Source organism: Dreissena polymorpha, chromosome 2 (assembly GCF_020536995.1).
Source record: "Dreissena polymorpha isolate Duluth1 chromosome 2, UMN_Dpol_1.0, whole genome shotgun sequence".
NCBI lineage: Eukaryota > Metazoa > Mollusca > Bivalvia > Myida > Dreissenidae > Dreissena > Dreissena polymorpha.
The window spans coordinates 125984233-126001964 of NC_068356.1; the positions used below are offsets into that span (position 1 = coordinate 125984233).

The 17732-nt window shown below is 33.5% G+C and overlaps 2 protein-coding genes and 1 long non-coding RNA gene across 6 annotated transcripts in view; 1 reads left to right on the forward strand and 2 right to left on the reverse strand.

Moving 5' to 3' along the window:
* LOC127868900 (sorting nexin-8-like) overlaps positions 1-11332 on the reverse strand; it is a 30987-nt gene extending 19655 nt beyond the window's left edge. The window contains exons 1-8 of the mRNA XM_052411045.1: positions 11271-11332; positions 11029-11153; positions 6728-6860; positions 6132-6325; positions 5311-5428; positions 3738-3859; positions 781-861; positions 149-309 (exon numbers count right to left, since the gene is read on the reverse strand). Coding sequence (XP_052267005.1) covers positions 149-309; positions 781-861; positions 3738-3859; positions 5311-5428; positions 6132-6325; positions 6728-6860; positions 11029-11153; positions 11271-11292 — 956 coding nt within the window. The 5' untranslated portion in view covers positions 11293-11332. The remainder of the gene's footprint in view (positions 1-148; positions 310-780; positions 862-3737; positions 3860-5310; positions 5429-6131; positions 6326-6727; positions 6861-11028; positions 11154-11270) is intronic.
* LOC127868901 (uncharacterized) overlaps positions 1-17732 on the reverse strand; it is a 47275-nt gene that overhangs the window by 21400 nt on the left and 8143 nt on the right. The gene's annotated exons all lie outside the window — the stretch shown is intronic.
* The window catches only part of LOC127868899 (IQ domain-containing protein E-like), a 49793-nt gene continuing 43537 nt past the window's right edge, over positions 11477-17732 (forward strand). For 2 of the 4 annotated variants that reach the window (XM_052411038.1, XM_052411040.1), the window contains exons 1-3: positions 11477-11835; positions 15353-15418; positions 15935-15989. In XM_052411038.1, the coding sequence (XP_052266998.1) occupies positions 11818-11835; positions 15353-15418; positions 15935-15989 (139 nt within the window). In that variant the 5' untranslated portion in view covers positions 11477-11817. Of the gene's footprint in view, positions 11836-15352; positions 15419-15934; positions 15990-17732 lie in introns of those variants that run through there. The other 2 variants (XM_052411039.1, XM_052411041.1) reach the window with 2 other exon arrangements.

Below are 17732 nucleotides of genomic sequence, written 5' to 3' on the forward strand. Positions count from 1 at the left end.
CAAATTTTTAAAATTTAGCAGACGACATTATTGCAGACGACAAATTTCCCAGCATGCAAAGGGTTAAGCCTAGTTTTTCCAGAATGCAGGTTATATCTTGTAAATAATCAAGAAAATAAAAACTTGACATGCGGAGGTTGTACAATACCTCAGTTCCTTTCCAAACTGCAACATATCACTTGCATAGCTTGTGGCACGCAAAACCATGCGTTCGCAGATGTCTTTTAACTTTGACAGACTGTTGAAAAGCATTTTGATGTGTTCCTTGCTGTTGCTAAGTTGTGTCTGGGTATCCATGGGAACCAAATCCTGAAAATATAAAAATTTAATGACAAGTTTTTTTAAGTGACATTATATATGTTAACTTTGTTTTCATTGTTTCAAAATAATCAATTCTAGGACTATCATATTCAAATGATTAAGTTATATGGTCCAACCATCTTTCTTGGATATCTTATGATAAATTCTTTAATCTCAATATAACCATGTGCATAATAAATATTTTATTCAATTTTACAGATAATGTGGAGTTGTTTTAGCTTTTCGATGAAGAGGTAATAATCCACTAACAACAGATGGTGAGAAATTGAAATCTTGTCTCAACACAAAAAGCATTAGAATTGATCATCAGATGTTGTAAATTTTATTTAATTTGTTACATCGATAAATAGGAACTCCTGAATTTATTTTGTTTTCTAAAATTAAAGAAGAAATACAAAATACCTTAACTTAATTTGCATTATAAAATTAATAAAATAAATGCATGTTTCCTAGAAGTACCTTAGCCCTACTTGCAAGATTGCTGGTCATAAACTCATCCGGAATTCCCCGGAAAGTTTCCCGGATTTTCTGTTGGCAATCCTGAAGAAAAAACACTTTTGTTAACATACTTTTACCTTAACTCAAAAGAATTAATTAGCTGACATATACACTTTGGAATAATACTAGCAAAGTTGTGAGAAAACTAGTCTTAATACAATATGCGTAAAGGTTGTCACAGATTGGACTGTGCTGTCTGCAAAGGCTAATCAGGAACACATACTCTGCTTAAAATGGATGGTTGTTTAGTAGATACTCTCTATACTGTAAACAAAATTCCATACAAGTGGAAAGTGTTATTCCAGATTTGCAGACTGCACAGGCTAATATGGGACGACACTGTATGCACATGCATTTAACCAAGCTTTATCACAGCATGGCTTTTAGATGAGCAGGGACCAAATTTTAGCAATGTAGCATGGTGTTGCCCAAAAAACATCAATGAATCAGGACACTGTTACTGCGAGTTTGCGAGTAAGTAAACTTTATAAAAAGTGAACCATTTCTGATTTCTTTTAATCACAGTTTAAATAGATATTAAATTACTATTCACAAATATATGCAAATTTGAAACAAGTACCAAGATAAAAATATTAGCAGCATGGAATTTGCAGCGCATAAGCAGGGTTTGATGCATATGCATAAGTCTAAAGCTCAAACCTTTTTTAAAAAGTATGTTTCTGAGAAAATTAGACTACAACATCTAATGAAAAGTAATAATTCCAAAACAAGAGGGCCATGATGGCCCTGAATCGCTCACCTGACTAACCAAATACAATCCCAACCCAGATTTCATCAAGATAAACATTCTGACCAAATTTCATAAAGATTAGATGAAAACTGTGACCTCTATTGTCTACACAAGGTTTTTCTATTATTTGACCTAGTGACCTAGTTTTTGACCCCAGGTGACCCAAATACAATCCCAACCCAGATTTCATCAAGATAAACATTCTGATCAAATTTTATAAAGATTGGATGAAAACTGTGACCGCTATTGTCTACACAAGTTTTTTCTATTGTTTGACCTAGTGACCTTGTTTTTGACCCCAGATGACCCAAATAAAATCCCAACCCAGATTTCATCAAGATAAACATTCTGACCAAATTTCATGAAGATAAGATGAAAACTGTGACCTCTATTGTCTATACAAGGTTTTTCTATTATTTGACCTAGTGACCTAGTTTTTGACCTAGTGACCTAGATTTTGACCCCAGATGACCCAAATATAATCCAAACTCAGATTTCATTAAGATAAACATTCTGACCAAATTTCATAAAGATTGGATGAAAACTGTGACCTCTACTGTCTACACAAACAAATTGTTGGCGTTTTTTCTATTATTTGACCTAGTGACCTAGTTTTTGACCTCAGATGACCCAAATACAATCCCAACCCAGATTTCATCAAGATTAACATTCTGACCAACTTTCATAAAGATTGGTGAAAACTGCGACCTCTATTGTCTACACAATGTTTCTCTATTATTTGACCTAGTTTTTGACCTAGTGGCCTAGTTTTTGACCCCAGATGACCCAAATACAATCCCAACCCAGATTTTATTAAGATAAACATTCTGACCAAATTTCATCAAGATTGGATGAAAATTGTGACCGCTACTGTCTACAAAAGGTTTTTCTATTATTTGACCTAGTTTTTGACCTAGTTACCTAGTTTTTGACCCCAGATGACCCAAATACAATCACAACCCAGATTCAATCAAGATAAACATTCTGACCAAATTTCATAAAGATTAGATGAAAACTGTGACCTCTACTGTCTACACAAGGTTTTTCTATTATTTGACCTAGTGACCTAGTTTTTGACCCCAGATGACCCAAATACAATCCCAACCCAGATTTCATCAAGATAAACATTCTGAAGAAATTTCATAAAGATTGGATGACAACTGCTACCTCTATTGTCTACACAAGGTTTTTTCTATTATTCGACCTATTATGTGACCTAGTTTTTGACTCCAGATGACCCAAATACAATCCGAACCCAGATTTCATCAAGATAAATATTCTGACCAAATTTCATAAAGATTGGATGAAAACTGTGACCTCTACTGTCTACACAAACAAAATGTTGACGGACACACGCACACACATACGGACGCCGGACATCACACGGTCACATAAGCTCACTCCGTGACAGGTGAGCTAAAAATGGAAGCCAGAGTTATAACTGAGCCATGACTCTGGCTTCCATTTCTTCATTGAGGGAATGTTAATTTTACAAGAGCCGCTCTTCATTCCCTCAATGAAATATACCTACCTACCTAAATAGTTTAAGTTTCAAGTCCATACCAATATACCTTTATAAGTTTTTCGGACTAATGAAATTATACAAATGAACACAGAATTATACAATGTCTAACTTGAAAAAAGGGCATACCTTTTGTAATTTAGACTGATAAAAACTGTACTTACAATACTTCATACCATAAGGAAAATGCCTGCAATTGTGAATGTTGTACAAACAAGTTATGATAAATAGACAGGCATACAGAAAGAGCATAGGACAGACAGGGGGACAGAAATCCACGGCCTTTCCTGTATACCACCTTTACTAAAAATTATAGGGTATAATGAATTTTGTTTAATTTCATTAACATAAACAATTTTCTGCTCAGAAGCAATTTGCAAATGACTGCAAACAGCATAAATGTAACCAGCATAAAACCAGAACAGCCTGCGAGTACATGTAACTCGCAGTCTGTTCATGTTTTATGCTGTTTGCTGCTCATCATTATATTTGGATAGGAAATAAAGGCTTTTAAACTTGAACCTAGAAAGAGTGGTCTTTGATTTGATTTTCTACGGACTAAAAATGCATCAAAGTGCGTATCCAAGTTGTAAAGCTGAATATATGGTAAAGATAAGATGGGTGTACAATTTAAATTTGACATACCGAACCGCTGAAAGAGAGGAAAAACTGAACAAGTTTGTCATCATGCATCTGAGGATGGTGTGATATCATGTTCAAGTAGCGCCGCAAGCATTTCAACCGATGCTCTATAAATTCTCTGTTCGCTGAAAATGACAAATATGGAGATCTTAATAATCACCTTTGGATACACAAGGCTATCTGTAGGATCTTTGTTTGAAAATGATTATCTCACATTTGAGTAGCACATTGGGAAAACTGGGCTAAATGAATGTGTGTTAAGTGTGATTTAATTTAAGACCTTTCTTACTTAATTCAAGTTTTAAAAGGGTTCATTTCCAACCCAAAGATACTTATGAGCAGCAAACAACATAAAACCTGAACAGACTGCAAGTTACTTGCAGGCTATTCTGGTTTGATGCTGTTTACACATAGCCATTTTCACTTTGCTTCTGAGAGGGAAATGATTAAGTTCCTTTTGATGTTTATCAGTATAGTCCATAGTTACATGTGCGCTCTAACATTTCTATTTTGTCTCAAAACTCAACCTTTGTGACTGTCAATAACAAAACTGTTACATGTATATGGCTTAATTTTACTTTTGACTTCTAAATGTTACCTTAGCGTTTAGGAGACTGGGGATACATGCAACCCAAAAGCCAGTCCCGGATTACCCATTAAGCACAGTAGGCAACTCTCTAAGGGCCCCCAATATTTAGGGGCCTCATGAGGCCTTGACAAAAGAATTTTTACCCACTTAGCTTAATACAATGACTTGACAATGCCAGTCATTGTATATCAATGTTATGTTTCGATTGAAGGCTTGACATCCTAGCACGCATATTTATTTGTCTTACCAAGTGGCAATTATTTATTATTTGCAAGACTGTATTGTTTTGCTGGTGATTTCGTTTTCAAGATGTCATTTGATACCTATAAAAGGACATTGTTACATTTCATGACTTGCCAACCTTGAAAGGCTAAATAAACGAATGAATTTGACTGGGAACTGGTGTTCTAGTAGGCACTGGGTTGACAACGGGCCTTGGGTGTGGACCCCAAAAGTTTCACTGCTTATTCCCCGCCACGGTGCTAAACCTCGTACACCTCCTTATATTCACTGAAGAAACTGTTTATGTCACAATTTGATTTTGAAATGTTTAATCACATTACATTGATGTACAAGACAGTTATAACTATGTAGTAAATTCATATTTGTAAACTTTGATAAACCCATTTTGGCGAAATATAAGAATTAAAGAGTGTTTTTAACTATGAAAATGTATCTCTTTATCCCTACTGGATATTTAACTGAGTATTAAAATAACTAGTGTTATTTTTTTGCTTACAAATACTTGTAAATTGATAATAATATTTATTTTAATCATATATTTACAAAGGTTCAACTGATAGAGCTGGATTTGAGATTAATTAAATGTTGTGAATTATTGAAAAAAAAACATTTCTTTTGAAAATCTTCAATGGGGAATTTTAAGGTCTGATTTGGGAAAAATATATACTTGTTTCCGTTGGGAATGGGTCCCCTTACCGGACCCAAATTTGAATGACAACACTGTATTTCATAGACAGCACCAACCTCCCATCATTTTCTTTGGAGGCAGCCGGGGGATACATCTGTACGGGAACCGCATCAACAGCAGTTCATGGAAGGCAAGGAAGTCATTGTAACGTCGCAGTGTCGTGCAGCTATATTTCTGAAAGAACAAGTTAATGTTTTTTTTTGGGAAAATCCACTGTCTTTAATAGATTTGTGACATTACAGGGTTTTGAAAGCATAGTGTATGTTGTTTTTCACAAATATGATTCTGGTAGGTAAAGTAGTTTGTTTACAAAAAAAGACATAAAAGCTAAAACAATGAAGTGCTATCATTAATCAAACACATGTCTTATCTTTTCTTCTGATATAACAAATTCAGTTTAACTTATCAATACAATGTACATCTAAATAGGACATTATGATAATAAAATTGTATCAATACCATGCAAAAATATACTAGATGAACATACAATGGAAATATTACTGTATAAACAGAAGTAAAAAACACAATGTTTACACACAATTATCAATTTAGAATGTTATTCATGTACTTTACATTCAACTGTGCATGTTGAAACAAATAACTAAGCTGGTTTCTGGGAAAACCCACCTTAATGCATGCACGTAAAATATCGTCCTGGATGAGCCTGCAAGTCTGCACAGGCTTATCAGGGACTACACTTTCACTTCAAATGAATTTTTGTTTAAGAAAACTTCCTGTCAACAAAACATTCCATAAGAGCAGAAAGTACTGCCCCATAATAGCCTGTGCAAATTGCAACAGCTAATCTGGGATGCCCAATTTATGCATAAGAAGTAAGCACAGTTTTCCCAGAAACAGTCTCAAACACATATTGTACCTGACTAGTGACTTCATATTCCACATGTTTCAAGATAAGACCTTTCTTCTCAGGCAAAAGTTCTACTTTCACAGTGTCTAATTCAGAGAGTTCTGCGTATGTAAAGCCTAAAACATTTGGAGACTTTTCTCTTTTAAGTCGAACACTGGCAGCTTTGAGGTCTGATAAATCACCTAATGTTGGCTTGGGTAACTCTGAAATAATTGTTTTATCACAATCAATAGATGTTTAGCAATAAAACAAAATAAGTCAAACCACATGTTAAAATGTTTGCATGCACTTTATATAAACTTTACCTTTAAAATAACAATACACTTATAGGCACTTCTAAGGCATCATGTACATTTTTTATAATTGCTTCATTATAAAGAATACGCATCAGATTTCTTTATTATAATGAACATGAACACATAAATCATTGCTTAATATTATCTCTAGAAAAATTAATTAAACTAGAATTTGATTCAGAATCATTGAAAATGATATATCACTCTTAAAAAGTCATAGAATTGCATATTCTAAAACTATTGACTTTCAATGTAAATTATTCAACAGTAAATAAAAATTTATGAGACTGAAACAATATGAGAATTTACCTTGCCCAGAAAATGATTCCAGCAATTTTTCATTGATATTCTTCCCTTGCTGAGCTAATGCTGTAAGAGCGAGGGCCTTGTAGAGGCCATTACGGGACAGAAAACCTTGCTTGCTATCAGCTGCTTCCCATATCTAGAATGAGAAATAAAATAGGGATTTTCAAAAAAAAAGAGTTAATAGTCTGATATACATGTATGTGATTTTCATGGGGGCTTTTTTCTATAGAAGACTCCATTTGCAACTTAATTTCAACCATATTAAAACTGGATGTTCAAGTAAGGACTAGTGTATAAAATATAATAAATATACATGTAATATATGTTTATAATAATAAAACAAAGAACAATATTATTTATTTTTACTTAAAGGGACTTATTCACATATCTGTGCATGTTTAAAATTTATCAAACTGTGAACAGGTCACTTTAAATGGATATTTTGCAAATTGCAATATGAAATGTGAATCCTTTTAAAACTTGTACTTTTTCCTTTGGGTCTCCTACTTTTTCCTTAGACTCTTGTCATAAAATCATAGTGATACCCCTGAAATATCTGAGAAGAGTGAGTGCTTAAGAACTGCATAAGGTGGGAGGGGGCAACTATAATGGGTTTACCATCAACTTGTACCTTAGTCAACTCGAATGTTTTTTGGTCAACTCCCACGGTAGTCAACTCTTACCAAAGTCAACTCGTACCTTATTCAAACTGTTGATTTGTCAATTGGTTCTAGATGAGTAATTTATGCATACACACACATGAGAAACACTTTTAGAGTTCAGTTTAAAACGTTTTATTTCAATATTTTCCCAAAGTAACACTTAATGATTTTTTCACAAAATATTTTTTTCAAGATTTACACCATATAACAGACAAACATTAACATTGGTTAAAAGATGTACATGTTGTATTCATGGTTTTTACTTGTTATTCAAATATTTTGGAAAATATGTAGTTTAACAAATGTTTTCTTGCACATAGTTTTTGTTTTAATATTTACACAAAATATCAAAGCTTTACAATACTTACGTACCCAGTATGTTATTTACATTTAAGTTTTTTTGCATTTTTATTTATTTTTATTTTATTTCAAAAATCACAAAATATGCATGTATTTACTTATATGCTTGCAATCCATTGCACAGATATGTGGATAATGATAACCTATGCCTAATTCAGACTCAGTCCATTTATATACATATTAACTAAGAAACTTTGATCTATTATGAAATAACTGCATGCAACAAACAACACTTAATTTTGATGTTTAATACACATCAAAGTTTATTTTACTTGTTAAACATGATTAAAAAAGAAACAAGAGCACCGCATAATGAGCGCCATGCTCGGCTGCGTTTGCAGTTTTGATTAAATGAAAGCTTGTCAGATTATTTTTTTTTAAGAGGTCACAGTGACCTTGACCTTTAACCTAGTGAACCCAAAATAGGTGTGGCATGTAGAACTCATCAAGGTGCAGCTAGCCTACATATGAAGTTTCAAAGTTGTAGGTTGAAACACATTGATTTTTGAGCCAATGTTCAAAACCTTAACAAAATATTAAGGTTTAAGCACGATGCGGACAGCGGACGTCAGACAGCGAGCTGGCTCTGACAATACCTTGGGTTTTCTCCGAAAACAGCAGAGTTAAAAACTGATTAATTACAAGATAAATGAACTTTAATTGAATCTTGCATAGTATACAACACCTTTAACACCATTCAGGGTTTTTTATCTGATTTTGGGGAAAGGGCCTGGCCTTTTTTTGAGTGGAAGAAAATCACATGAAACACCGGATGTTGGGGGAAAAATCTTGCAAAACGCCGGCTTTTGGGGAAAATAAGCAAAGTCTTAAATAATCAATTTAATGTATTTTACTATTTTTAAAACAAATTCAAGGCAACAGATAATTTACATGTAATTATGCAATATTTTTCTATTTTCTACACTGGATCAGGTTAACATATAATATTTAAAGGTTAAACAAAATAATAATATTTTTTTTTTTTTGGAGGGGGGGGGGGTGGGCATGAAATCTTGGGGAAAATTAACCAGCTGAGGGGAAAAAAGTCTGAGGGGAAAAGGCCTTTTTTTCGGCGGGTCACAAAGAAGGGAAAAAAACCTGCCATTAGGCATTACCAGTGTTATGACAAACATTAAAGTAAAACTGATTAATTAACTTACCAGGGTCTTCCCCAGGCCATTTAAGCGCCCCTTGCCGGGGCGCTTGAATTTCGAAATTAGAGTCCCCGGGGCGCTTGAAATTTTCCGATCAGTGTATTCTTCAGTAAAAGAAAGTGGAGATTGTCCAAAAAATCAAGGTTTCCCTATCAGTGTATCAATATTCCCTGTTTTAAAAGAGCACTCGGTACCTACTTTCACAAGTAATCGCCATAAACATCACATGGGGTAATGGATAATCCACTGATAAGAGAATAGCATGACGCGCGTATCGATTATTCTAGCCACATTACACGGTCATTTAAATGCTGAAAAGGATGTATCTTGTAACTTTCCAGTCGTCAAACTGTGAAGTTCATCGTCCAATCGGTTACGCAAATGCTTAAGAGGGCGGGGTTAACTATCGACCATTATTTTTTATTGACGTCGGGCATGAAGTACCGGTAAGAGTTTATCGCAGCTTGATTAGCAAGAAGTTGTACCATTTGAGTAATATAAAACCGGTAATTAGTACAGTACAGAACATTAAAGACGGTTTCGGGCATCATCATCACACCTTTTTACTGTAAACAAGTGTTACCTATGACTCATAATTAATACGAGAAATTAATGCAAGTGGTAAACAATTAATTTTTATAGCGAGTAAGTTGTGCAAATGACTCCCAGTTACAATTATGTGATAACAATTTATTTAATTCCAGTACATGTATATTTCAACATGTCCATTTATAGAACTGATTCACCTCGTTTTTCTGACATTTATTCGACACGTTATGCGCTTTAACAAATTTTCGTTGAATTAATTACGCACACTTGTAAAATTTAATGTTTCGTCCGATAATCGATAGTTAAAAGACTGATGATGGCAACCGACCGTGATCCTCGTGGACAACGTGAATTTCATGCATAATTCCGTCAAAACATTTATTCGACTCGTAAAGTGTTTAAACAAATTATCGTTGAATTTATAACGCAACGGTTAATATTTGTTGAAATCTCAAATGGGAATAATTAAATTTGTAATCGGAAACCCATTCCCGTAAGTCGATGTAAACGCGTTTTTAATCCGAAACACACTTCCGAATGTAAATGTTACCGCAACGTTAAATATTTTTGCTTCAAATTAGCAGTGCAAATTTATTTTGTGTCGAATCTTTTTCTCAATTAAAAAGAGCGCAAAAATTATGCAGCAGGTCAGGGGATTGACGCATATTCAGAGGCAATATTTCATCAAATCTATAAATAGTCACTTAAAAAATGGCAAGGTTTGTGTTAAAGAAATAACTGAAAGCTTTTATCGTAAATATTAACCAGAAAGAGATTGATAAAAACAGAGTCAACGGGATTATCGCGTAATAAATAGAAACTTGAAAAAAGTAAGTATTCAGTAATAGAGTCGGGTTGAAACGGATGTACCCCCCCCCCGGTATTGGGGAATCGTTCGAGTCGGGATTTTACTATCTGTGCGGAAAAGTTTTAAAACAATTAAACAATATAAAAAAATATATTTTTAAATGACTGGGGGATTTTTTGAAGAGTCATAGCGCACCAAATGATGTCTTTTGACGCTGTTTTTCTTTGAGTTATAACGCACCACAGAACGTGAATTGACACGTTAAATTAAAAAAAAAAATCAACGTCGGGAGGGGACACCCCTCCCGAACCCACCACGCTCGGCCCCGGGGCGCCTGAAAAAAATCCTGGGGAAGGCACTGCTTACCAATGAACTTTAATTTATTAATCATTGGCAATTTTAATTAACTGTCTTTGTATATAACACCTTTCACATATCTTACACACAGACATATTATCCGTGAAAACCAAGTGTAAAAGACGAGTTAATTGTGACAACTGTACATTCAGAAAATTTAAAAAAAATACATCATCTCTATGATTTATGCTTATCAATAAATCATCACATTATATCCTATATCCATTAATGAATATTTTTTGGGGAGATGAGAGTTGAATACACAAAGTGCGAGTTGACCAGTAAACTTGTGCCAGTTGACCAAAAAATACGCCAGTTGACTACCGTGCTTAGGTACGATTTTACCGGCACCCCTATATTGAACATATTTTTCATTTAAGTCTCTATTTATTTGCTATAGTGTAATGTGCTTACCTGGATAATAGTTGACCTCGGCAGACTCGATTTAACAAGGATTGCAACAAACATGTCCTGATCAACTTGTTCTTGATTGGGGCACACGATTTCATAAATTTCTCTGTAGAACGGGGGGACCGACCCTGTAGCGGAATAAAGGGGTATATTTGTATGTCGTTCATGAAAATATAACATGAATCAAAAAAACGAAATGTCCTTTAATTAGTGATAATGAGATAAACTCACATAAATAAGCTTACCGAAAGTTAAGTCGGCCGCCATTTTGAGTTCATGTGATCATGTGACATCCACCCATCTCGTTACTCTCTATGAAAAGAAAAAAACAACACAGTTGGCATTGGCTGACATTTGATAATACACCAAAATTATATCTATAAAATTCATTGAAAACAAAACTAACAACATTTTTAATTATAATCTTCTTATGATTAGAAACCTTTTATATTTTTTAGAGATTATTGTTATTTTCATGGTTGCTATTTGTTTACATCGGTGATGGTGATTATTTCAAATCGATAGCACATGTTATATGCAATTGTGAAAAATCACTTGTTCTCCTAACTCTTATATTCAATACTTTACTTCGATTTGATATTAACTAACGCATTCTCGTAAAGACTGTATAAAACCAGTAACTTGTAAATTGAGGTCAAGTCCAAACTTGAGGTCATTTGGGTACATGGGATAAATGTGCAAAGGCCATCTTGCAGGTGAAATAGGCACCGAATGTCGTCTCTTCAGTGATACGGAATGAAAAGTTGCCTTTGACGGAAAAGTTTGGAAGTAATGCCAGGCAAAGAGAAAGTAATAAAACTTTGATATACATATTCTAATTGTGAACGTATATGCAGTACATGTAGGTTTTTGTTACTGAATATTGCTTTTGCAATCCAGTTGTGAGTGTTTTTTTCATATATTTTTTAAAGGTACTGCAGACCTGTTATTGATATAAATCATGTTGTTTTCACTTACGTTGGGCAACTGGTGATATTTTGGTAAAAACATGTCTCTGATGCTTAAATGGCAACGAATAATTAGGGCCCATTGTTGTGGAATTCAATTAGTAGTTTAAAGAGAACAGACATGTCTAAATTCTAACTGGGCAATTTATTCTTGATTAGTGAATACATATAGCTTGTTGTATTTCAAATATGATACCAAAACCAGGTTAAATTTAGACAAGGGAAGGTAAAAGAAACTTCTGGTTAAATCTGACAGAAATAAAAATTGGTCAAGATGAAACAATGTTGAAACTAAATAGAGATCATTAAATTACCCTGATGTTTTTAAGTTCCTAACCTTACCCTCTTGATCACAAGCTACACACGCGCCCAGATTACCTTGGGTTGTGTTGTTGGGCCAGCTTGGTTCTGGTAATCGTAGGCTCACTTCGCGTTCTGGGTTTTCTTTTTCTTTTAATCACCATACTGTAGTAGACCTCATCCCTCATTTTAATCGAAACTGTATGTGCATTTGAAATTAGCTAGTAAGTGTATTTCAGCATAATTATATGATAACATTATATTAACTTTTCTTTTAAGCATTTAATCAACTCTTCACTTAATTTGTCACTTATTTTTTACCTCACATAACACCACGCTCATCATCATAAATAAAAAACAACTCACATTTGGAAAAACATTAAAACATATTAAAAAAACACTGAAGTGTTAATGTTGTGGTATTATTGTATTTTACTGAATTTACTGGTAATTTATATATGATCAATCAATGTGTGGCTCAAAGTAAATCATCAAACAGAGTAGAAGTAATTTCTCCTTCATGTAATTAGAGGAAAAAGTTATTATGTCCAGGGATAAGTTATCCCCCACGTTTCCCTTACAGCTGAGCCCTGATACATGTATACATTTCAGCTTTCTTTTGCAGATAATGCACTTTTGCAATAAACACTGACAAAATTGTCCTTCCTATTTGGAATTTTGGAACTGCAAATTGGTAAAGTCAAGAGGGTTAATGTCCAAGTCGGCTGAAGATGCATACGTTATCAAAGCAGACCATAAACCGCACCTTTACTTTAACTTTAAAGTACCTTTTACAGGTACTTGGTTAAGAAGGAAAAAAACAACACTGATGATGAAGTTTATATTAAATTATATATCTGTTCATTAATACATGTATGAGTATTGGACTTAAAACAATTCTTAAGGAAGAGTTTGCAGGAAGTTGGTTTTACAAAGTTACTTGTCTGAATTTAACATTGGCATTATATCATCACAGAATTCATGCTTTTAGCATATATTTCTAAGAAAAATTATGTGTAGCCCATCTTTTATTCAAGATTTTTTTGCATAAATTTTATGATCTTTGCTAAGTAATTGCTCTGATTAGACGGAATCTTAACATTTCTCTTGCTCAAAAGTAATAATTAGGGAAGTCAGATTTCAGGCCTTTTCCGCTCCATTTTGGGAAAACGCCACACTGGAATTTTGATAATTTTCGTGTCGTGAAAACCCCATTTTGGGAAGAAATTTTATCTCAAAACTGGCTCAGTTGGAAAAAATAATCGCATGTAAATAGAATTTCTTATATTTCAAAGAAGCCGTTTACTGGTTAATAACGACTATTTTGATAACATTTGATTTAAATTTTACAAAATAATATGAACAGTGTGATAAGTGCAGGTTTTTTTATCTGATTTTGGGGAAAGGGCCTTCCCATTTTGAGGAGAAAAAAAATCAAACGAAACGCCGTATTTTGGGGAAAATAAGGAAAGTCTTAAATAATCAATTTAATATATTTTACTGTTTTTATGCCCCCGGTAGGGTGGCATATAGCAGTTGAACTGTCCGTCAGTCAGTATGTCGGTCAGTCTGTCCGTCCGTCCGAAGAAAAAAAAATTAACATTGGCCATAACTTTTTCACTATTGAAGATAGCAACTTGATATTTTGCATGCATGTGTATCTCATGGAACTGAACATTTTGAGTGGTGAAAGGTGAAGGTCAAGGTCATCCTTCAAGGTCAAATGTCAAATATATGGCGTCTGTCCGTTTGAAAACTTTAACATTGGCCATAACTTTTTCAATATTGAAGATAGCAACTTGATATTTGGCATGCATGTGCATCTTATGTAGCTGCACATTTTGAGTGGTGAAAGGTGAAGGTCAAGGTCATCCTTCAAGGTCAAATGTCTAATATATGGCGTCTGTCCGTCCGTCCAAAAACTTTAACATTGGCCATAACCTTTTCACTATTGAAGATAGCAACTTGATATTTGGCATGCATGTGTATCTCATGGAGCTGAACATTTTGAGTGGTAAAAGGTGAAGGTCAAGGTCATCCTTCAAGGTCAAATGTCAAATATATGGCGTCTGTCCGTCCGAAAACTTTAACATTGGCCATAACTTTTTCAATATTGAGAATAGCAACTTGATATTTGGCATGCATGTGTATCTCATGAAGCTGCACATTTTGAGTGGTGGAAGTTCAAGGTCAAGGTCATCCTTCAAGGTCAAAGGTAAAAAAAACAAAGAAATTTATTTTTATTTCAAAGCAGCGCAATAGGGGGCATTGTGTTTCTGACGAACACATCTCTTGTTTAAAAAAATTCAAGGCAACAGATAATTTAAGTATGGAATATTTTTCTTTTTTCTACACTGGATCAGGTTAACTTATATATTTAAAGGTTTAAATTATTTATTTTTTTGGAATTGGGAATTTTTTTTTCAATTGGGAAAAAAACAACCAGATTTGCATTGGGAATGGGGTCGAAATTTGGACCCATGGCATAGGGCGGAAAAGGCCTGGATTTGCTCAGCTATACAGCTATTTCAATTACTGCACATGAATTCACCAAGGTTGGGTTGGTTCAACATTTTATATTTTTTATATTTTTGTAACTGAAATGTTATTTAAGGAACAGAGATTTCAATATTTTTTTAAAACTATGAGTCAAATGGCCCTTTGCTTTAAATTTGCAAGAGTCAAATGAAATTTTCAGTTTAAAATTCTACATATTTTGATTTTTGAATATTTGTAAATGGCTTTACAAATGTTGCTTTGTATAAATGTCCATGCGTCAGTCTCTTCAAAATCTACCTGAAAAAAGAGACTGATTCATGGACCTCATCCATTGTTAATAGTATACGTCATGTATTACCTAAGAAAAAGATCAACAATTTGTATATTTGTGTAATATAAAGTACATGTTTGTGTCAGTTTCTTGTTAACATTTTCACCAAAATGATGCAAGGCAGATCATATGGTGTCAAGTCAAAAGTGACAAATAACAAAATGCTTGGAATTGACAAGATTCTTCTTTAATTGAAATCCCTGAAGAAACTTGATTAAAATTAAATTAGATTTTGTTGCAGTCTCACGATTCTGAGGACCTCAAGTGTACAGACCTTGAAAATGCAGACACACTGGTAAGCATATTGAATGGACCTCTGAGCTGCAAGTTAAAATAGCAATCCATAAACACTCGAAAAAATACTTTGAAGAAATGATTTTCTATGGTCATCTTACCAACCAAAATTAAACAAGTTTATAATATTATTCATATACTTTATATACGTGGGATGTTTTGTGAGTAGATTGGTTCTTAAATAGCTTGCAAAACATTATGTACTTCATGGGCACCAAGGGCAATTAATCATTAATAATTTAATGTCTTTCTTAAAATTAAAATCGTTTTCAGTGAAATACTTAACTTTTTCTTTCTTTAAAACTGGGTCAGACAAAGAATAATTTTGTGTGGAAAGAGATTATAAAAATATATATTAAAAAACTAAATATTAAGTGCTTGTGGAATAGAATATATAAAAGCAAGCAAAGTGACATTAATTTGGTTCTATTAAAATATGTTGATCGCTAGTATGTTCATTTATTTTCAAATATTATTATGCAGTATGTTATATCTATTTTGCTATTTAATTTTTTAGATCGGAAGGAATAGTGTTCCAAAACCACCTACGAAGAAAAAATCTCGTCGTCCATGTAAGTGACAATTTATATCTTAAATACATGTATATCATAATTGAACGCTATTTATAAATGATAGTGCCATCACTTAAATAAATTATGGTTTGCTTCCCTTCCCAGAACCTCCAGAGAAAAACTACAACTGAGAAATGTGATTGACCAAAAAAAAAAAAAATTATTGGTGAATGGGCCAAGAGAAACTTAAAAAAATACCCTGCATCTATACACTTATCATGTTATTTAGACATATTTTGGAAATCTTTCTTTCTTGAAAGGACACCATGACATCAATTGTCAAATGTTAGTAAATAGAAAGAATACTTTGCAAAGAATCAAACAAAAATATACAAGTAAAATGCATGATATATCAAATTATATTTAAAAATAGTTGTGAAACTTTTCCAACCTGTTGACCCACTCTTTATAAACAAAATGTCAATTTAACTTTGCACAATGCATACTTCATCCCGTATTAGCATGTACAGTCTTAAGGCTTATTGGGGATGGCACTCTCTGCTTTTATGGAATGTGTTTAATGTTACTGTCTTCTTAACAAAAATCTATGTTCGGTGAAAACATTGTCCTTGATGCGCCTGTGCAGACTGCACAGGCAAAGCTGGGGCAACACTTTTTACATATGCATAAAGCCTAGTTTTCCTAAAGATATACCGGTAGATTCAAATTCACCTCTATGTTGTAGACTATAGAGCGTAGAGACTGTGTTGGCAGTTCATGTTATGAGAACCAATGAAATGACTTATTTGAGTCAAATATTAGGTCAAATTTGGGGATTGTATGCTTTGCTCTTCATTCATTTGTTATGGTTTCTGGTTGAATTTTAACAGGCTATTTGTAATTTGTTATTTGTTTAACTTGAATAAATATTTTCCTTTTTCTTCATTTTATACTAAGCTTCATGTTTATTTCAGAAGTTTTATCATGTATCAGCATTGTTTTATTTAGTGCATATACAGGTAAGATATCATATTACTTATGATCACTTTCATCATATAGTTGGATGTTTCTATTTCAGTTCAGGATGTAAGCAAGACCCTTATTTAATATATCTGCCAGTTTATCATTTTATTCCCCCACAAAGTGGTAGGAATTAAGAATTGCATTTGTCTGAATGTCCATATGTACTTCTTCAGCTTGTGTTTCTAAGTCCTCCCTATCAGCTGAGTGTATCTCACTCAAAGTTTTGCAGCTGAATGGGCTTAATGTGAAGATGATTATAAAGAAAGAAATTTTGGGTGTTTTTTTGGGGGGGGGGGGGGGGGGGAATGGGGCCCGGTCCATTTGGTTCAGGAAAAATCTTGGTGTTTTAACTAAAATTGTGAAATTAGTTTTGTTGTTATTTTGCTAACAAATGCTTCAAAATTGAGACGTGTTTTCAATATAATATTTACTAAGTTTCAACTAATAGAGCGGGATGGGAACTAAATGTTGAGATAACATAAAAACTTTTTTTGAAACCAATTGGGAATTTTAAGGTCCATTTTGGGAAAAATATATACTTTTTCAATTGGGAATAGGGCCCCAAATTTAAAACGAAAAAAAAAACAACACCAAAATGGCTGGATGACTCTCACTCAAACTTTCATAGCTGAATGACCTTTAAATGTTGATGATCATGAAGGAAGGAATCAAGCCTTAATTATAGACCGTTGTCATGTTTTTCTTTTCTTTTGCACATAATTAAGCAGTTTGAATTACCAATTGTGTGAAGATATAGAAAGATATTTGAACTTCAAATAT